At 41.7% G+C, this 23,103-nt stretch overlaps 1 protein-coding gene across 1 annotated transcript in view; it reads left to right on the forward strand.

Annotated features, from left to right (window-relative positions):
• LOC134572731 (connector enhancer of kinase suppressor of ras 2-like) overlaps positions 1–22,531 on the forward strand; it is a 442,602-nt gene extending 420,071 nt beyond the window's left edge. The window contains exons 21-25 of the mRNA XM_063431863.1: positions 11,538–11,608; positions 13,472–13,572; positions 14,553–15,060; positions 17,460–17,659; positions 21,412–22,531. Coding sequence (XP_063287933.1) covers positions 11,538–11,608; positions 13,472–13,572; positions 14,553–15,060; positions 17,460–17,659; positions 21,412–21,627 — 1,096 coding nt within the window. The 3' untranslated portion in view covers positions 21,628–22,531. The remainder of the gene's footprint in view (positions 1–11,537; positions 11,609–13,471; positions 13,573–14,552; positions 15,061–17,459; positions 17,660–21,411) is intronic.
• The last annotated feature ends 572 nt before the right edge of the window (positions 22,532–23,103 follow it).

Consider the following 23,103-nt stretch of genomic DNA (forward strand, 5'->3'; position numbering starts at 1 on the left):
TTGTACCCGCTGCTGCTTCCTTTGCTGAGTTGTCAGATACAAGTGAAGCGGTTGATGATGACGATGCGTCCGTGGATGTCACGTGGGTGCCCGCTAGAAGAGAAGAAGAACAGGGGGAAAGTTCAGATGGGGAGACAGAGAAGAGGAGGAGACGAGTTGGAAGCAGGGGGAGGTCGTCGCAAGGAGCTAGTGGCACAGTCAGACAGCATGCATCGGCACCCGGGGTAAGTCAGACAGCACGCCAATCAACGCATGCTGTTGCCACCACCAGAATGCCGTCATTGCAGAACTTAGCAGTGTGGCATTTTTTTTGTGTGTCTGCCTCTGAGAACAGCGATGCCATTTGCAACCTGTGCCAAAAGAAACTGAGTCGTGGGAAGTCCAACACCCACCTAGGTACAACTGCTTTGAGAAGGCACATGATCGCACATCACAAACGCCTATGGGATCCTGTCTGCCCTGAACGCACAGGTGGATCAGTGGCTGACTCCGCACCAACTGGAGATCGGCAAAGTGGTTTGTGACAATGGACAAAATTTGTTGGCGGCATTGAATTTGGGCAAGTTGACACATGTGCCGTGCATGGCACATGTGTGTAATCTGATCGTACAAAGCTTTGTGCATAAGTACCCAGGCTTACAGGACGTCCTGAAGCAGGCCAGGAAGGTGTGTGGCCATTTCAGGCGTTCCTACACGGCCATGGCGCACTTTTCAGATATTCAGCGGCGAAACAACATGCCAGTGAGGAGCTTGATTTGCGACAGCCCGACACGTTGGAATTCAACACTCCTAATGTTCGACCGCCTGCTCCAACAAGAAAAAGCCATTAACGACTATTTGTAAGACCGGGGTGCTAGGACAGCCTCTGCGGAGCTGGGAATTTTTTTGCCACGTTACTGGACGCTCATGTGCAATGCCTGTAGGCTCATGCGTCCTACCTAGTCAGTCGCACCGAAGGCACCATCAGTGACATCATACCATTTGTTTTATTCATGGAGCGTGCCCTGCGAAGAGTGCTGGATCAGGCCGTAGATGAGCGTGAAGCAGAAGAGGAAGAGCTGTGGTCACCATCACCACCAGAAACAGCCTTAACAGCATCGCTTGCTGGACCTGCGGCAACGCTGGAAGAGGATTGTGAGGAAGAGGAGTCAGAGGAGGAATGTGGCTTTGAGGAGGAGGAGGAAGACCAACCACAACAGGCATCCCAGGGTGCTCGTTGTCACCTATCTGGTACCCGTGGTGTTGTACGTGGCTGGGGGGAAGAACATACCTTCAGTGAGATCACTGAGGATGAGGAACGGGACATGTGTAGAATGGGGTCTTTCATGCTGTCGTGCCTGTTGAGGGACCCTCGTATAAAAAGGCTGAAGGAGCATGACCTGTACTGGGTGTCCACGCTACTAGACCCCCGGTATAAGCAGAAAGTGCCTGAAATGTTACCAAATTATGGCAAGTCGGAAAAGATGCAGCAGTTACAAAATAAATTAAAAAGTATGCTTTACACAGCGTATAAGGGTGATGTCACAGCAAAACGGGAATCTAACAGGGGAAGAGGTGAAAGTAATCCATCTCCTCCCACGACCACGCCGGCAAGGACAGGACGCTTTACAGACATGTTGTTGATGGAGGACATGCAGAGCTTTTTAAGTCCTACGCATCGCCACAGCCCTTCGGGGTCCACCCTCAGAGAACGACTCGACCGACAGGTAGCAGACTACTTCGCCTTAACTGCAGATATCGACACTCTGAGGAGCGATGAACCCCTTCACTACTGGGTGTGCAGGCTTGATCTGTGGCCTGAGCTATCCCAATTTGCGATAGAACTTCTGGCCTGCCCCGCTTCAAGTGTCCTGTCAGAAAGGACCTTCAGTGCAGCAGGAGGTATTGTCACTGAGAAGAGAAGTCGCCTAGGTCAAAAAAGTCTAGATTACCTCACCTTTATTAAGATGAATGAGGGATGGATCCCGAAGGGACTGACAGTGGGCGATACATTCGACTAAAAAAGGCCTGATGAGGGGGACGTAACAGGGATTAAACTGATAAGAATAGTACTACTTAACACACCACTCCTATCTGGTGGCACATTAGATTGCACACGCAGTGCCCCAAATTTGAAGTAGGAGGACCGACCAAGCGTAACAGGGATTAAACTGATAGGAATAGTACTACTTAACACACCTTATAATAACGCAGAGAGAGGCAACGCAGAGAGAGGAGTCTGAAGAAGAGGAGTCAGAGGAGGAAGGTGGCTTTGAGGAGGTGGAAGACCAAACACAGCAGGCATCCCAGGGGCTTGTTGTCACCTTTCGGGGACCCTTGGTGTTGTACGTGGCTGGGTGGAGGAAGAGACCTTCAATGACATCAGTGAGGACAAGGAACGGGACATGGCTAGCTTGGTATCCAACCTTGTGCAAATGGGGAGTTTGCGATTGTGCAAATGGACTGTTTGCGGTTGTTTGCGGTGCGTTAAACGGGGAATTTGGTCTGTCACTGTGAAGCAGGCGTAACCCTTACACTACCTGATCGATACAACATCATACCTGATGTTTTAAAGCACGTTATTCCAAACAATTTAGGCATGTTAGGTGATTTATGCTCTTTATGGATTAAAACCAGACTCTGCATCAACTATGTAATTTTCCACGGGAGTTTTGCCATGGATCCCCCTCCGGCATGCCACAGTCCAGGTGTTAGTCCCCTTGAAACAACTTTTCCATCACTATTGTGGCTAGAAAGAGTCCCTGTGGGTTTTAAAATTCACCTGCCCATTGAAGTCTATGGCGGTTCGCCCCGTTCGCCAGTTCGCGAACATTTGCGGAAATTCGCGTTCGCCGTTCGCGAACGGAAAATTTTATGTTTGCGACATCTCTAGTCCTGATAATGATTAGCTGGCCCATGAGAATCTTATAAAAATATTCTGCAACAGCTGGAGTATCTGAGGTTATCCAAGACTGCTACAGTAATTCAGTTTCAGAAAGGGTTTTTGCAAGACATCTCTTTGTGCTAGTTCAGTCAAGTTTAAATGAGCCAAAGGGTTTTAAGCCAAATCTCTCACCATACAATATTGATTCAATAATCAGGGCAGGTGCTGTTTCTCAGAGGTTTACACATTAGCTTTTTCATAAATAATTGGTTTTCAGAGGAAGGAAAAGGCCTAATTACCTTTACTGCCCACAAATGATACGCCAAGCTTCAAGATAGGGAGCAGCAAGTATCAGGGCACAGACAGACTAAGAATAGAATCTGTGGCTATTTATCAATGAGAGAAAGTTAATTTAAGGCTGGCAGCAAAATCTCTTCCTACATTCCTATGCAGTAGCCGAGGCAGATAATTAGTTTGAATCCCTATTATCATTCTTTTGAAGTCCATATGCAGAATATAAAAAAACGTTTGTTTGATACCAGGTAAAACTTTCGTTTTAAATCATAAAGCTGGGTTATACATCATAAAACATGTTTTTATTAAATCTTTAAAGTCCCCCCCAAAAATAAAATGTAAGCACATTGATTTTAAATCTTGACGTTTATAGGCCAAGTAGAAAGGAGAATTTTAAACCATAGGGCTGATCTAGATTTTTTAAATCTTTGAGCCGTTAATTTTCCTTTAATTCTTTATACTTTGAGTAAGTATTGGTGGGTGGTATAAATGTTGAGAACGTTTTTCTTATTTGGTATTCATTGTCTTTCAATATTTTATAAAGCTACCCAAAAATAGTATAGAAACACAAAACACAACACATTTTTACCATGTATACATAAAAAATTGCATTAGAAATATTGTTGATTATTCTGGTTGTATTTTTGGGAATGTAGCTCCCAAAATGCCAGCATAATGCAAACCTTATGACTGCAAGTGGGTTAAAACCAGGCATCTGTATTTTAAAGGAATACTCCTGCATGCACATATTTTTAAATAGTATAGACAGTGTGAAGGTGAAGCGCTATATAAATGGGTAACAAGAATGTAGAATATATTCCGTGCAGTGGAGAGCAGAAATATAATAAAAAGATACCTGCGTAGTCTATTAGAAATCACAATGGTTCTTAAGTAGTTTCCCAAAAACATAAGCAAGAAAACCAAAACATAGTGCAAACTGTGATACAGAGGTAGATATGTATAGGAAAAAACAAATTTCCCACTCACACTTTTAGGAGCTAAAAGGGTATAGCTCAATAGAAGCACTTTCAGGGTCCGTAAAGGTGACCCTTATCACTTCTTTTTGATATGAGTTCTTCTCTCTCTTGTATTCTGGAATGGATAAGGGAGAACACCTCTGGTGCAATAACGTAAGTTTTATATATAATATAGAATAAGGGAAATAGGGTACTTACAAACCCAGAGCGTTCCACCTTGGCTCTGATCCAAAAGCATATGTGGATTAAGGACCACACTCCTTCTTTGTAAATAGTAGGAAAATGCCAATAGTGATTATAAAAGGATGTAAACTTTATTTTACTATATGCAATAAAAGTATAAAAATATATATAAAATAACACTATATAGGCATAAAAGTCCAGTCTTGTTTCTCACAGTGTTCCCAGGACGCGTTTCGCCATGAAGGATTCCTCAGCTGGATGTGAAACAAGTCTCTATGTCTTTTCTTGCACTGGTTCCTGCTATATGTACCCCTCTCAGGGGTAGACTGATTGATTTTCGGCTTGTAATTTTGCGGGCAATCACCATGACGACGGTGACGCCCAGCGTATCAAGCCTCTTTCTTTGTATACTTCCGGGTACCCATGTCGGTTCGTCACTTCCGGTTTCGTGATTTCAAGCCGATACATCATTTCCGTGCGTTCCAGCTTGCGGTTCACCTCCCCTATCGTGTACCCGAACCGGCATAATTGTAGGGAAACAAGAAAGTAGATTTATATCCAACAAACTTTATACCTATACATTAAATAATGCAAATGTTTAAAGAGTTCTTTTGTTTGTTGATTTCTTTTAATGGACCAGTAAATTATATTTAAAGGTATTCCTTTTTCTATTAGTATTAGAAGTATGTAATATATACAAACACTTCATATTTCTTTGTACAGTAATAAAAAAAAAAAAAGTATATATATATATTTCAAACTTAGTTGTGCACACATAAAACTATATATACACATGAACAATGAACACATGAACAATGTGACATAAGTCTAACTTCATTATACAGACACAGATTTGTACATAAAATGGTATAGTATATATAAAATCTTATTATAAACCCAATATAAAAGGAAATGTATAAAATGTATATATAAAAATAATATGATAGAAAAACGCCTTTAAAATACATTAAAATGAAGGAAAACCATATAAACATAAGGGGGTCCTATTTCAAAAAGTGACACATTTCAAAATCTGCATTTAATCCATTGGGGATCAAAGTGTCTAATTTAAAGATCCATTCCATTTCGCATTTACTCATTTTCGCATCAAAATTTTCTCCTCTCCAATCTTTATCCACTTTTTTTATACCTGAAAATATTGTATCTTTAGTCTCACAATTATGGTATTTTTTGTAATGTAAAGAGACACTATGTTTTTCAAAGCCTTTTGTAATATTTCGTCCATGCTCTTCTATTCTAGTATGTAGGTGTCTTGTGGTTTTACCTATATACTTTAGGCCACAAGGGCATATTATTAAGTAAATTAGGTTTTTAGAGTAACGTTGATTTGATACTCCATTCCATCTTTGTTTGCAAAAGTTTTTATATGTCTTTTTTATTTGTAGTTCTTTTACATGCTAGACATTGGCAACAACCAAAAAAATCAATTTTTTATTTTTAAATAGACTATGACAGTTTTTCCCAAACCAGTAATCAGGACCCACTAACAGTCTTAGCCATTTTTCCTGAAAATATAAAATTTTCCAGGATGCCCAAATTTCGGCGATATGGTGGTTTGGCAGAATTTCAGTATCGAAAACCCAATTCAGAAACTGATAAGAAAACCAAAAGTGTGGAAAAAAAGGGCCAGTCAGTATACAGCAAAATATATACATAATTAATTTCTCGCTATATGTTTCGTTTCATAGATCAAATGAGTATAAGTAACCAAAATAGGGAAAAAGTGAAAAAAAAAAAGAGTAAATTTAAAAAGTGTATATATTTATGAAATATATGATATATAAATATAGATTTTTTTTTCTGTTTATTGCTTACTTCTCACTTGATCTATGTCATGAATCATTAATAAGAAAACGAACCTCTCCAGTCATTGGGCAGCATCTGGGGTTTGTGAGTCAGCTACCTTTCAGATCAGAGTTTGCAAATTCGATTGAACTGTTTAGCACAAATTCAGAAGAATTGCAGTTCATATTGAAACAAATCTCCATGCCTGTTCTTTAATGTGTACCTAGAACCCTGCCTTTTACGTCTTCCCCAAGGAATGCTGTTCAGGACCTCTACACTGCAGGGAAATGGACAAACTTCGCCCAGATGATTTATTTATTTTTGTCAGCCCATTGAGGACCAGGACTGCATGGGAGTTTATAATTTATTGTAATGTATTGTGTACACATGTTGTTGGCAAAAGATTTTGTTTTCCATTTCTATTTGGCACTATAGGGTCTTTAGGTCCCCCTCACCCTCAGGGTCCCATTCCCGTTAAACACTTACCTTTCTCCAGCGCCGGCCTCTCTCAGCGCTGGGGACTCTCCTCCCTCTTCTGACATCATCCGCCGAATTCGCATGCCCGGCAGGAGCCGCACGCGCATTCAATCAGTCCATAAAATGCACGCGCATTCAATCAGTCCTATGGATGTCAGCGTCTTCTCACTGTGATTTTCACAATGAGAATCGCGGAAGCGCCTCTAGCGGCTGTCAGTGAGACAGCCACTAGAGGCTAGATTAACCCTATTCTCTGAAACTGCTATGTTTACAGCTGCAGGGTTAACCCTAGATGGACCTGGCACCCAGACCACTTCATTGAGCTGGAGTGGTCTGGGTGCCTATAGTGGTCCTTTAAGTAAATAGATATAATTTACTACTGAAATTTCAATTATTCAAAGTTGTCTGTAGGACATTAACAAAGAGCTGTGGCTGAATTTAAGCCAGAATATTTTTTTTTTGTTTTTTGTACAATATTTTTAGGCAAGAACGTCCGCTATTGCTGTATGCTGGGAGAACGATTCCGCATTCTCCTTTTGTTAAGAAGAGCATTTGATGATTTCAGATTAGATTGTTAGCAATTCAAACTCCATGAGCCATATGGGATTTGCTTATGTAGAGCTACTTTAGAAATTCTAGTAAATGCATTTGTGTTATTAAATAAAAAAAATAAAAAATAATGTCCCAAGACGCTTAGAAGGGCTGCCAAGTCCTGAAAGCCTATCAACACCTTCTCGAAACTGATGACTGGAAGGATATGTTACATTTAGCATCACGGACCTTCAGTTTATCAAAGTCAACCAGATACAATCAAAACATAATGGAGATACTTACAGGATGTGGCCGGTGAAGAAAGTGTGTAAAAGAAAAAAGATCTAAAGTTCTGTTCGTGAACAGGTCACCTGAGAACTTTATGTATTGACCCTATCAGAATGTATATAATGTTATTGCATGCTATCAAATACATCTGTTTTCTAGGGGGAAAACTACAACTTTTCTTAGCTATTCTTCTTTATTTATGTAAAGTTTTTAGAACCAGAAAATACAATGACACGAGCATCGGCCATTTTTTACTATAGGTAGTATCAGATATAATATCAGCGTGGTTTTGTAAAGTAATTGGATTGTAACATGCGATAACAAATCACAATACGAATAAGGGTGGGGGGGGGAGGGTGGAGGGAAAGGGGAGAGAAATGAATAAGAAGTAGAACTAGTGTGAGTCTAGCTGCTTTTACCATGGAGACAATGTAACTGATATTGGAGAAAAAGGAAGAATTTGATATTGGAATCACAGTTCTAGCGGCTATCCAAATAAAGCAGGGCTAATTCAATAAGTGAGGAAATGTGTCCATCAATTGATGAAAATACATTATCCCAAAAGTTGGACAGGACCAGATGGTATGTTTGAGTGTTCCGTTCTGGTCCTTATTCTTAAAGGGACACTCCAAACCTCTAACGAATTTCATTTTGCTGAAATGCTTTATGTGTGAAGATTGTCCTGTCATTTTCATTTAACTAAATGTGCAGATTTCAATAGAATGTTGTTACACCCTTGGCTTTCAAGCAGACAACAGATCCTGGTACTTCCTGGTTTGTTTAGCTTAGTGGAGTTAAATTCAAGACACAGTAATTGTCCACAGCACCTGCTGTGCAAATACTTCTCATCGAGCTGCATTGGAAAGGTTGTGATTGGACAGTCACAGAAAGTCTAGGTGGGGCTAGAAGGGGTAGACTTGCAAAGGCTACAGACAAGAGATCATCAGCTCTTGCAAATGGTTTTTAGATGTACCCCCAGTGACAAAAATGTATAACTAAATGAATCCATGCTTTAATAGGGGATATATTGACTAAATAGTTATTGTTATTTATTTATTTTATTTGGGTAGTGGAATGTCCCTTTAAATACCATGTTAAAATGGCCTGAATCTAGGCTGGGGCTCACTTCCTAACAAAAAGGAGCTGAAAAGCACCTTGCATGTTTCCCATCACAACACAAGGATTATGAGTTCTGAGCACAAAAATACTGCTTTGCCATCCCCTGTTCTGCCTCCACTGATATTGTTAGTTTATGAACGATTAAGTAGAATTAAACCCAAGAAATGAGACCCAATTCATGGCCAATGCACTGAAGACTGTTAGTTTTCTCTGTGAATACACAGCCAGGAACATATATATATTTTTTTTAAGACATAACCTAAACATTGCTGGTTATGGTTTTTTTCTAGAATAGATCAATGGCAAATAACAGCTTGAATGGAAAGTGGTGATTGTCTGACATCTGCTGGCACAATGGAACATTTTAACATGAAAATACATTACAAGTGTCTTGCTCAATGTATTTTAAGTAGTGATGTTGCGAACATGAAATTTGCCGTTCGCGAATGGCGAACGCGAACTTCCGCAAATGTTCGCGAACAGGCGAACCCGGCGAACCGCCATAGACTTCAATAGGCTGGCAAATTTTAAAACCCACAGGGACTCTTTCTGGCCACAATAGTGATGGGCCCCCACCCACCTGAGTGGTGGGTGGGGGCCCTAAACAAGAATAAGGGGGGACCTAATGTCCTCCCCCCTGGCCCCCACCCCTGAGCGGTGGGTGGGGCCCTAAACACAATTGGGGGGGGACCTAATGTCCTCCCCCCTGGCCCCAAACCCTGAGCGGCGGGTGGGGGCCCTAAATACCAATAGGGGGGACCTAATGTCCTCCCCCCCGGCCCCCACCCCTGAGCGGCGGGTGTGGGCCCTAAATACCAATGGGGGGACCTATTGTCCTCCCCCCCGGCCCCTACCCCTGAGCGGCGGGTGGGGGCCTTAAATACCAATAGGGAGGGACCTATTGTCCCCCCCTATTGGTATTTAGGGCCCCCACCCGCCGCTCAGGGGTGGGGGCCAGGGGGAGGACAATAGGTCCCACCCCATTGGTATTTAGGGCCCCCACACACCGCTCAGGGGTGGGGGCCTTAGGGGAGGACAATAGGTCCCCCCTATTGGTATTTAGGGCCCCCACCCGCCGCTCAGGGGTGGGGGCCGGGGGGAGGACAATAGGTCCCCCCCATTTGGTATTTAGGGCCCGCACCCACCGCTCAGGGGTGGGGGTCAGGGGGAGGACAATAGGTCCCACCCTATTTGTATTTAGGGCCCCCACCTGCCGCTCAGGGGTGGGGGCAGGGGGAGGACAATAGGTCCCCCTATTGGTATTTAGGGCCCCCACCCGCCGCTCAGGGGTGGGGGCCGGGGGGGAGGACAATAGGTCCCCCATTGATATTTAGGGCCCCCACCCGCCGCTCAGGGGTGGGGGCCGGGGGGAAGAACAATAGGTCCCCCCTATTGGTATTTAGGGCCCCCACCTGCCGCTCATGGGTGGGGGCCGGGGGGATGACATTAGGTCCCCCCCTATTGGTATTTAGGGTCCCCACCCGCCGATCAGGGGTGGGGGCCGTGGGGAGGACAATAGGTCCCCCTCTATTGGTATTTAGGGCCCCCACCCACCGCTCAGGGGTGGCGGCCGGGGGGAGGACAAAAGGTCCCCCCCGTATTGGTATGTAGGGCCCCCACCCGCCGCTCAGGGGTGGGGGCCGGGGGGAGGACAATAGGTCCCCCCCTATTGGTATTTAGGGCCCCCACCCGCCGCTCAGGGGTGGGGGCCGGGGTGGAGGACAATAGGTTCCCCCCCCATAGGTATTTAGGGCCCGCTCAGGGAGGGGGGACCCTTTTTTTTTTTAACAGTGAGCAGCCACAGGCTGCTCACTGTTTAATAGACATGCCCCTACTCGCGGTATTGCGAGTAGGGGCACAATTTACTAATACTAAGTAATTTTTACTTAGTATTAGTAAATTTGGCTGAAAGACCACAAAAAAAAAATAGGGGGCGGACCGAACATCGCATATGTTCGCCATCCGTGGCGAACGCGAACACGCTATGTTCGCCAGGAACTATTCGCCAGCGAACCGTTCGGGACATCACTAATTTTAAGTTCTTCCATTTAACTTTCCTATTGAGTATTAAAAGATAATTAAACATTGTTCAAGAATACTTATACATTTTCAGTAAAGAATATTTGTTTTATTGTCATAGGCTCTGATTTCCAGTTTCCAGTGTACCAAAATCACTAGATAACACAAAATGCATAATAAAAGATGACATAGGACTAAGTAAAGGCTTACTCCAACCAAAAAGAACAGTTTATTTTTTAAATAAAAGGTTATTTTTGGTTAGATTAACCCTTCCTATCCTGGTTCCTTCACCCCTTAAACTTAAAAAAATAAAGCTAACACCTACTTCCATTTCAACATGGAGGCCATGTTTTCTCAGAAGCTCAGTCCTCTCCACTAATGTCACTTCCATTTGCTGCTAAGGGACTTGTGTCAGAAAGGATGGATTGAGGGGAGCATTTGGGCAGCACGGAGTGGGGACCGTGCTGCCACTGGTCGTCTGAAACAGCCTGCTGTGCATGCTGTCCACAGGCATCCAATGCACAAAGGACTGACATCAGCTGGACCAGAAGTCTTATCCCGGGCTGGCTAATAATGCCCCAGTGACATTGCTGGAGGAGGAAGTACAACACTGGCAACAGAGGGGTTAAACTCTGTATGTGCTATGTTTCATAAAAAAATACTGCACGCACAAACTCCAAGAACCACAACCACTTCATGTCATTCAAGTGGTCATGGTGCTTGAATGAATACTTTAAATATTCACTTGAAAAGTACATTTGGAAACTTGTTTTCTTAAACCTAAAAAATATGTTTTAACTGATACTGGCTGGGAATATATAATATTTAATTTTGGGTGAATTATTTATTTATTTCTCTCTACATTTTGAGGACTTTTTTTTCCAAAATCATTTGTCATATGCGCATTAATATGGAAAAATGATTCTAAGAATTTTGTTATGCTGAAAAAAAAATACAAAATTGTTTCTTTCTTTTGATAGGTGGATGAATCGTCTAGGCCTTGCTGCTATTGGGTATACACCAGACGAAAAGGATATCAGACCTAACGAAGGTAAAAATAAACAATGCGAAGACAATTACAATACAAACTTCAGCCCTTTAGCCGGTAAAAATGTACAGAGATGTATTCAGTATTTGTATTAACCAAGTGGTCCTACAATGGACATATATGTTGTCAAGCAGTGGCGTACACACGACCCATGGGGCCCCGGTGCGAAAATTGATCCGTGGGCCCCCCCCTCCACACTTACTCTGCACGGGCCGGAACACATGGCGACGACCGCGGTATGTACGCCAGTGTATGCAGATACACACACACTTAAAGGACCACTACAGACACCCAGATCACATCAGCTCAATTAAGTGGTCTGGGTGCCAGATCCCTCTAGTTTTAACCCTGCAGCTGAAAACATGTCACTGTTTGATGTCACTAACAGACATTAAACAGACTCACTAACAGACACACACAAACTAATACACTCAGTAACAGACACACACAGTAACACACACACTGACACTCACTAGCAGAAAACACACACTCAATAACAGACACACACAAACTAACATACACACAAAAACTAACACACTCTCTGGCACTCACTAGCAGACACACACACAGTAACACACACACTGACACAAAAACTAACACACACTCTAAGACTAACACACATACACAAACACGTGTTTTCTTTTTAAATGTGATCCCCAACCTCCCTACCTTTGGGAGTGCTGAGGGGATTCCCTGGGGTCCAGTGGTGTTGCTGGGCGGCCGGTCCTGTGGGCGCGCGAGGGAGCACTGAGATCCTCCTGTTCAGCTGCCTCTCGCGCCACTTACTGATGCCGGAGCCGGAAAATGATGTCATATTCCGGCTCCGGCATCAGTGCAGTGCGCGAGGGAGCTGGGCCGAGAGCGCTCATGGGAGATTGCTCCCTCGCGCGCCCGCCAGCCCGGTGACACCAGGGCCAGCCTGGCGTACATACCGGGTCGCAGGTCGGCCGGGCCAGGCTTTTAGCTAAGGGAGAACAAGTCCAGCCCGAAGCTATGGGAAGAGATGGAGGAATGATCCTGCAGGCTGCATTACATTTCAGATACAGACAGAGAATGCTTTAAGTAACATGTTCTAATCCATCAAGTAATATCACATAGGTAGCACTATCTACAACACACAAAGGTTCCAACAAAGTTCACCAATGATTTCCATAAAAAAAACTACCTGGGTATAAAGCAACTGTCTGGGATTGCAACAACAGGTTTCCAATCTTTAGAGATCCCAAGCTGAGTTAATGGCACACAAATGATGACAGCATAAAGAACCAGCCTTTCACCAGGGTCAGTTCAAAAACAGATTACAGCCTGTACCCCTATTAGGGTACCATAATATTTTAGCAATACTAAACTATATTATAAATGTAATCTCTGTAAATGATGAAATGTAAGGGGAAAGCAGTTATACTGTTAGCAATCACAGAACCTTAATTAGACATAAAATCAGTAAAAAGGAAGTTAACAGGAGCAAGGATTAAGACTGACACTATCGGTCAAAAGTGTTGAAATCAGTCTAAGTAGATTAGCTTTTTTTTAAAGGCAAGTGCGATTCAGGGGAAGGATTGGTTCACATTTTCATGAAATTCTGTTAATTGACCTAATGGCATTTTTCTAAGACGTTAGAGGTTTTTGATGAGTTGCTTTAACGGGGAACTCCCTGCATCCAGATGCTAGGCAGCAGTAATCTGTTGATAATAACTGGACACATACTATGAATGGTTATTTATCTTACATACATTACCAAACTGACATAAAACATAAAAGCAGCTAAATCTTTTTTATCATCATCATTCGAGGCCCCTCATTTATCGGAGTTCATTACATCAGATATATGGAACCGAGATTCATTAAACATTCTATTCTTATTAGATTACTGGAGTGAAAGTGACCAGGATGACATTGATGGTTCCATGACGTTGAAACAGGAAGTTCCTTCAACAGTGAGTGACACCTATCAACGCACATCATCTGTGAGTTACAAACCGGGTTACGGGCAGCACGTACTGGAAACATTCTAGATGCAGCATAGAATTTGCCTGTGCATATTTTAATAAATGTCACAAAATGTACTTTGTCCATCTCTCTATTGTAGAACTGATACATACATTTATATTAATATGTATAGTACAATGTACAGTGTATAAAATGTACCTGCAAAGGTTGAAAACATATTGTATATATAAAGGCTTTTATCAGAAACTTTACAGTACCGCAAATTAGACAAGTAGGAAATATAACTGCTTAGTCCAATGTTCATCTTGCTACCATATTTCAAAACACAAATAAGACCATAACTCAAGTTTATATCAGGAAATGAATGGCCAAAATGTAAACGTTTACCTTCTGGCATTAATTAGTAACCAAAAAAGTTAGCTTGGCTCAAAAGATACCTGTATCATAAATGAAAGTAGAAAAAGTCTTCCAAGACAAGTTAAAAGCTAATGTATTATTATTATTATTATTTATAAAGCGCCTACAAGTTCCGCAGCGCTTTACAATGGGTGGACTAACAGACAAGTATTTGAAACAGACGAGTTGGACACATGGGAACAGAGGGGTTGAGGCCCCTGCTCAATGAGCTTACATGCTAGAGTGAGTAGGGTAATGTGACACAAAAGGTAAGGGTAGAAAAGTAGGTTGTTAGGATGGTGTTCATTGAGGGCTTAGTGTTTTGTTTTGATGACAGTTTCAGGAGAGGAATCAGGGTGCGGGGAGTGGAAGCTGTCAACAGTTTAATTGATATGCTTTCCTAAAGAAGTAAGTTTTCAAAGCTTTTTGAAGGAGTAGAGATTGTGTGAGAGTCTAACAGAGAGGTTAAGGGTGTTCTATAGGAACGGTGAAGCCCTAGAGAAGTCTTTAAGGTGAGTATCAGAGGTAGGAGTATGAACAGAGGTTATATTAGAGAATGGTATTTAATAATAATGCGACTAATGCAATGTTCTGTGTCTAGGTCAATTCATCGAGTCCGTTTCCTGAACAGAAGCATGGGCGCCATTTTTCCAGTGAATCAACCTACTCCCATTCTTCTGCAGAAGATTCTAGGCAGGATGCTACAGGAAGTACGCACTCATCAGGGTGCAGGCCCACGTACAGGGAAAGACGTTCATGGCAAGATCTAATTGAAACTCCTTTAACCAGCTCAGGACTTCACTTCCTGCAGACTGTTCCTCCCGATCCAGAATATGTGGCTGGCCGACCTGGAATGTCCCCAGAAAGAAGGAGACAAGCCACACTACCAGTCCAAAGACGCCATAACCATGAGAAAGATGGACCTTTTCCTCTCGCAGAATGTCCTCGGGGGCACACTTCACATGCCAGGACACAGAAGCAACGAAGCCAAAGTTTGCCAAGGAACAGGGATGTTAAAGGAAAATGTCGTGGGAAGCCAGATGGACTACTAGAAGAAAAATCTGAAGATGAGATGCTTAAAAGAAAGCATAGCAGTTCCAGTAAGGAAGGTAATGTCCATTTAAGGTTTTAAATAGTTCACCTCTACCCCATTGTCATCCGTCTAGAAAAAGTATTTGGGTCATGGGATATATCCAACTGGAACGTTAATACTGCTCTAGACAAAATCTAGGGACCAGAGAGCCATGATTTCTATATCTAATAAGACATATCTGGATTAACCTTCTCTTTTACAAATGTAATAATGACTTTTTTCTTCGGGCTCGCATCTCAGATTTAAAAATATCTGTAAACCTCCTGCTAAGTGCACCAGTTCACAGTATTTGGAGATTGAGATGTAATGCCACTCTAGCTGAGAAAAAACTACTCTTTTCCATTCTCTTCTGGAATCTGACTCAAGAAACAATTGTCTCTGTTTATTCTATTGAATACTAGAACCAATGTTGAATAGGGAAGAAGTTAAGGAAAATTGATTAGTAGATTCATCATTCTCTTATACCAGGGGTGGGGAACCTTCGGCTCTCCAGATGTTTTGGACTACATCTCCCTTGATGCTTTGCTAGCATTATGCCTGTAAGAGCATTATGGGAGATGTAGTCCAAAACATCTGGAGAGCCGAAGGTTCCTCACCTCTGTCTTATACCATCCTCCATTTTCTTTCATTCGCTCACCTTAATATAATCCTCTCTGTGCCATCCTCTCTCCTAATATTTCTATTGGTGGACAGTTACTTAATGGATGGCAAAAACCATTTCCCTGTATCATCTAGTAAAACACATCATGATGGATGATTTTGTCACTGTAAAATGAAAGCAGTATTGCAAGATGCCCTTAAATGACAACCTTGGAATGTCCATTTCGTTATGTATCAAGATACAAGGTATATGTTTGCATGTTACACAGCATTAAACAATTCCAATCACTATTTTCATGCTATTGATCTCTCCTCATTACCTTCACTACCATTACCTCATTACCTTCACGTAGACGATCATTCTTAAATAATGCAAGCATTACTTGATGGATCGGAGTCTAACATACTCTGATGGATTCTACGGAGACTTGAAAATTATATGATTTTGATACATGGAGATTTTAACATTATCACTATTAGGACTGCCAATATATTGATCTCCTTAGTAGGATGATAACTTATTTTGGTCCTGTGAAAGCTGATAATTACACTGTCACCTTGGGGATCAAACTGTTTATTTGTTTCTTTTAAATACACTAAAAATAAATGTAGTTTTTCTTAATCTTGGTACATTCTTAACACTGAAAATTCTGACCAGAGTTACATACATAAAACATTTATTTCAGTAGGAGAGTTTGGCCTGACAATTGCAACCCGTTGTCGGTTTTCCACAAATCATAATTTAGAAAATAAACCTGTACCACCTCAATTTATATCCAGCAAACCTTCGCGAGTAGATTATATGGTAATACGATTCTATGTGACGATGCAGAACATATTGTTCCTCAAAACATCTTTTATGTAAATGTATCACTAATTCAACAGTGCAGATACACGGGGGGTTTCAGTCAATACAAGAGTAATTATTAAATTATTAAACTACTAACTGTCTACACTCAGGTTCATAAGGGATAACGAATCGTCATGTATATTTGTTACACAAATAGCAGCTTTAATTAAATAAGCATTTCAGCCCTTTAAATATAACCATACCTCCATTATAAAGTTTGACATATGCATTACATTATAGTCATTTGGATGTTCACAGTTTCATTACACCTTGTGTAAAATGTGATTTTGCATAACAATGTTTTTTTTTTCACAAAGACAAATCTTGAACCTTTTTTGTTTTGTTTTGGGTTTTTTTCAGCTTTTTTTTTTTATATATAAGTGCCCACCATTTACAGTCTTTATTGAATTATTTTTAAAGAAGTCTAGGCTGTTTTTGCCTTTACTTTTTTTCATAGAAGCAAAACATTATTAGCAATGTAGTCTGATTGGTAATAAAATGGCACGTCTTTTTTGAAGAAAAACGCTTAGCAAATCAGCACGAGCCACGATCTAACATCACTGTCTGTCAATCAGAAGTGATTTTCACTGAGGTCTCTTAGTTAAATCACTGATGTTAAAGTCGAAGAGGAGTTGTGGCTCCCCTTGCCGATTGCATGTAAAATAAAAATACTTCTCATTGCAGGAAACGTACTTGACCACCAGTGACTGGATCATTTTGGATAGAGGAAGGAAGGTCATGCTTAGGGGGGGGAAACACACTTTTAAAAGTACATGTATTTGATTGGCATTTTAAAAACATTGTTAAAAGTTATGTTTAATGTTTTGTACCTACTAATGTATCCATGAGAGATATACTTAAATCAACAATTCCTAGTTTGCTGTACCTTTGGATTAAGACATCCAACCTTCATCGTTTAGAAGAGGTTTCCAAAAAAAAATAATATTTCAACAATTGTTCTTCAGAAAACAAGAAAGAAAACCGATCGAGCACTGATGGGCTGCAAGAATTGTATCGTACACTGGAACAAGCAAGTCTATCGGCTCTTGGGGAGCAGCGGCCTTCAACCAAGCAGGAATTCAGGAGGTCTTTCATTAAGAGGTGCAACGACCCGGTTCTAAATGAAAAGCTCCACCGCATTAGAGTATTAAAAAGCACTTTAAAAGTAAGTATACAATGTAACAACAGATATACTGTAGGCAACAGAGCTCCAGCCTGGTATAATGGGTGTCTGTAAACTAGACATTGTTTATTGTGTAAACACAGAGTACAACTAATGTGTAGAGGAACAGGAAAATTTTAACACATACTGACCCTGCTCCTTGATTGAACACCCACCTTGCAGGCTCACCTTTCAGCGCATTACTGAAGTGTGCACTTTTATTGACCCATGCATCGCTGTGATGAGTGTGGCTTTCATCAGCCAATGACAGAGCAGCGGGAAGTGGATCAGTGACTGACAGGTACTCTGACCAGTAGTAGGTCAGTAAAGGGTAACTAAAAACAGGTTGATATCATGTTAGAGAAAGCCCCAGCCTTTCTTTAATACTCAATGGGGGAGGTTTATTAAAGTTTATATTGGGGGGGTTCAAATGTATTACATAGAATGTGACGGCAGATAAGAACCATTCGGCCTATGTAGTCTGCCCAATTTTCTAAATACTCTCAGTAGTCCCTGGCCTTATCTTATAGCTAGGATAGCCTTATGCCTATCCCACACATGCCTAAACTCCCTCATTGTGTTAACCTCACAACACTTCAGCTGGAAGGCTATTCCATGCGTCAACTACCCTCTCTGTAAAGTAATACTTCCTGGGGGCGGGGCCTGACCGGGAAGCTGAACATGCTTTCTGTGAGCTCCCGAGCCTGAACCCGATTTTCGGCGGAAAACAGTGGGAAAATCGCCTAACTCAGAATCCCACCGCACCTCACCTTGATATATGGAGGCAGGGGTACCGGGGGACACATCGCCTGTTCAAATGCCCACTGGGAAACCGGACCGGAGGCTTGGGGCCTACACCATGCAGAGCGGGAAAGAGACGGCCGCTCTCCCGGCTCACCTAACACTGCAGCACCCGAAGTATTGGGCCTCCCCCCCCCCCCCCTTTAGGACCGGTGGGGGTTATCCCGGTCCACGCCAGTGAGCACCACATGCATACACGGACCGCAAAAGATGGCAGTGACCTTAATCAAACCGCTACTGGCAAGATGGCGACTGAAAGGGCCGCCGCCACGTGTGCTTGAGACACAAAGAAGTCTGACCTCGAGGCCAGGCTGGATGAGCTGTTTGCCAGATTCTGGAGGACAATAGCCTCCAGGGAGCGACAGGCCAAGGCATACAGACCTGCTACAATCCTACTGGCGATCCCCCAACGAAAGGGCTCACCTCCTCTTGCAAACAAAGCCAGTGGACGGCAAAACCGAAAAGCATGTAAGCCCAAACAACTACCATTGTCTATTGCAGCGACCCATCAATACCGGGGCCCGGCAAAACTAAACCTACATGAGAGGCATGAAAAGGCTACCCTGCAGCAGCGACACACTACGGCAAACAGGGGCCGGACAAGACCGTGGGTTCCCGGCAGATCACACTGCAACTCCCCTACAGACGCCACACAGAGGCGGACCCGCGTCCAGGCATATCTCGGAGGCAACACCACAACCTGCAGCAAACCACCCTACACAGACTTTCACTGGTTAGCGGGTCTACCTCACAAGAGTGGGGCTATGAACTCACCTTCACAAAGACCTCCCGCACCGACCGAAGAAGCTGGATGCAGCATACCGCCAAGCTGCAGGCCCCGCGATCTGGAGTCGGCTAGGTGATCACTTTAAACTGGTGACCGAAGTTTGACACCTACCTCGGGTTCCACTGGGACACTTATTGACCTTACTTATAATGCAGACATGTTGAATTACAGACAATGGAGAACTCTAATTACAGCAAGAGAGCAAATATGTACCGTGATAATCATTTATTGTTTTATATATTTCTTTCCCTTTTTTTTTTCTCTTTAGCTGCATATCTGCCTTATAACTGTAACTAAGCACCACATGCACTGCCAGCCCCTTAATTGCCAACTAACCACTAAGCTCAATGCTTTATTAGCGCTGGGTACTTGCAGCACACAATTTAATTCGGCGCACAGCTCTGTCCACGCCAGGGACCACGAGGGGAATTCCACGCGGGAATGAGCAACTACATACTGAGCTTCTCCGAATATAGCCTCACTGCCTTGTTCGCAAGGTTAGCCCAACATGTTCACCAGTGTGACTACTAATCTATAGCCGTAACGACCAGGAGGGCTCTAGTAAATCACTAGCTCATGCATAAGTAGACATATCAGCCTGTTAGGATTAGGTTCGACTCAACACGCTACTGACCTATGCCAGCCATGTCATTACATATTCTGTAACCATACCCCTTGCTGTTGCCACTAGCAATAACTAACCTTCTGACTTACACTGACTTGCTCTCAAACATGTAGTAATTCGCTCGCAGCTTGAATAGCTCTTGACACAGCAAAACAATCACCTGTTTAGGAAATTAAGCGAGATCACTCTATGTTATGTTAAGCAAAAGCCTACACAAAGTAAAGCTATACTGTTTCTATCCTTATATATAAAAATGTGCCTGTTCTACCTTGTACCTCTATATTCAACTGTTCGTACTGTGCTAGAGGATTGCCTTTGGGGTACCTCACAAGCAACTGTTATACGCTCACGCACTACAAAAATAAAGAATACAAAAAAAAAAAAAGTAATACTTCCTGATATTATTTTTGAACATTTGGAGGACACTTCAGACACGCAGACCAATTCATCTTAATTAATTAATCTGAGTGCTATGTCCGTGTCTGTTAAGCCTTGCAATGTAAAATATTGTTGTTCCACAGGAACAGCGATGTTTACATTGCAGGTTTTAAATGTCTCTAGTAGATGCGACATTGACAACCACTAGAGGCACTGCCTCTGAAATAGCTACGTTTTATGATGCTACTACTCGCAGGTGGTCTCATGGAGACCATCTAAATGACCCAACGTGGCATTTTGCCATGCATGCGCAACTCCCTTCCAATGCTTTCCTGTGAGTAAGCATGGCATTGGCTAAAATCATCAGTCTTGATAATATCAGTCAAGGAGGTGAAAGCAACACGGAAACAAAAAGGTAAATAAATTCACATTTTTCCTTCCTGCGGGTGTGGATGATAACATAACTAGTAGGAAAGGCATTATAGTATTAGGAATGCAAGTTTGTATTCCTAATGTTATAGTTTTACTTTAATGTTTATTACAAGTAGTCTGAAAAGTTCCCTTTTCTCCTTAGTTTATTGAAAAGTTTTTGCACCTCCACAATTATGCACCATTAAGAATACTGTGCAAATATTCTGCAATATTTGCACAGCTATGCTCCATTAAGAATGGTGTGTGAAACAGAATGCAAGTTTCATTGTTACCTGTTTTTTTACTGGGGGTCTTTTGCAGTTGGCCAACCATTTCTTTACCTAGAGAATTTAACAATTTATAGACAAATACGTCTTGGTACAACTTGTTTGGACGAATAATCAAACAGACAGCGTTTAGAATACGTGTCTCTTGGAGAATTGAAAAGTAAGTTGAGTAGCACCACTTATATAGCTCTTGAGTCAGACTGCTTGACTAAAAGTCCATTAAAAGCAAAACACATACTCAGGGAGCACCTGGGTCTCACATTTGTGAATTAGTTGTTCTTTACCCACATCTGGAAAGGCCTCTGCATATGTCCATAAAACTGTATACAAAAATAAAAAATAAAAAAACATTAATGACTCCACGTAAAATTATTTTAACAAGTTTGGCTTCAAAACATAGTTGTTTGGTTCCCTGTTTTTCTCACTTGCTAATTCAGATTTTCGCTCTTCATTCCTTAAACTCCAGGCAAAAGAAGGGGATCTTGCAGCCATCGACACTCTTCTAGATGACCCGAATTTAACGTCAAAAAAGTTTAAAGAATGGAAGCAAAAAAACTTTGAGTTTTTCATGGACATTTGTGAGTACAGCGGAACCTTGAAACCTCAGAATGGTGCCTCGGAACTGGCAGCACCAGCTCCCATGCTATCACATACCCATTCGTTTATTGAAACACATGTCTGACACACAGTGGCACCATGAACAATGCAATTGCTAGGTGCCATGGGAAAGTCAATCCAACGAAACACTGTAATCTTTGTCAATAATGTTATATATATGGATTGTAAATACATTGGATAAGAGAATTGAGCCACAGGATGCCTATGACATTGCATGAACAAGTCAGTATTATTATGATTTACAAAATTATTGTTGTTTTTCTTTTGTTCTATGTATCAAAATCTGCATTTCACAGAAAGAAAAAACAAAACATTTCCTCGCTGAAATATTACAAAGACCCAATGCTTCAATTCAAGAAGCATTCCACTGCTACACAAATAGCAAACTATTTTATATATTTAGAAATGCGTCTATGTATATAAAATCAAAAGACTTGCTTTTTACAATCTTTGTTTTCTGCTATTGTTTTTATTCCTGTGATTCTTTGCAAGCCAGCAGCTCGCAGAGAACTATAGAAATTTCGTACAATTGCTGAAAGGTGCTGATGGGCACAGTAGAAGTAGACAATAGTTTATTAAAACAAAAGAAAAAATACAAAATTAAGATTTCATTTTCTTTTCATGCATATATACTGTAGCATATAGGATCCTATTTCGTGACATTAATTAATTTGTAAGATTTTTCACCTCTACATATAGAGATAGGTTTCAGACATAAAGAATTGGTTCAGCCCCTTAGTGCCTTAAGATTAATATTGTGCATCCTGCAGACCGAGGCTTTGTAGTGATATGAGCTAGCGGGACATGCATCAGTGGGCAAGAAGGTCTTTGAACTAGTTATAACCTGTTTGTGGGATGACCCATAATTAAAGGGGAAGTATCATTCAGTGCCAGTTATCATCTTTTGGTTTAAACATATTAGTCCCGGACTTACAAATTCCCAAGCCAAAATCACTTTTCCATACACTAACAAATCAAAGAGGCAGAGAGGTAGTACAAAATGCGGAATTCTGTATATTTGTGACAACGTTTGCCTCCATAAATGTTAGAACAACGTTACTGGAAATAATTATTTAAATCCTTTAAATACAATTGCTTTATATATTGAAATGATACTTCCCCTTTTAATCAATCCCAGAGTACTAGGGATCAAAAGGACATGTCTGTATAAAATAATAATTGTCATTGCAGGATTATCAATCTTTCCACTGTGAATTTAGTGCCACTATCCTGTGACTTCTGTAAATGATATTTATTTAATGGGGCAAGCAACTGGAAAGATGTACATTTATCAGAAAATAATGGCAAAGTGAATTTTAATTTTATTATAGAATTAAATGCTCATGAGCTAAACATCTTGAAAAATGCTCAAAGTGAACAATCCAATACGTAGAACGACAGCAGGTGCTTATCACTTGGTTCTTCCATTTAATAACTGATCAGTGCTTGTTGTCCATATGTGTCTCCTGGTAAACTATTTCTTCTCCATAGAGCACTGTTTTTGTGACAAATCTTGTACACTACCTTGGATGAAAGCGTA

Source organism: Pelobates fuscus, chromosome 9 (genome assembly GCF_036172605.1).
Source record: "Pelobates fuscus isolate aPelFus1 chromosome 9, aPelFus1.pri, whole genome shotgun sequence".
NCBI classification, from domain to species: domain Eukaryota; kingdom Metazoa; phylum Chordata; class Amphibia; order Anura; family Pelobatidae; genus Pelobates; species Pelobates fuscus.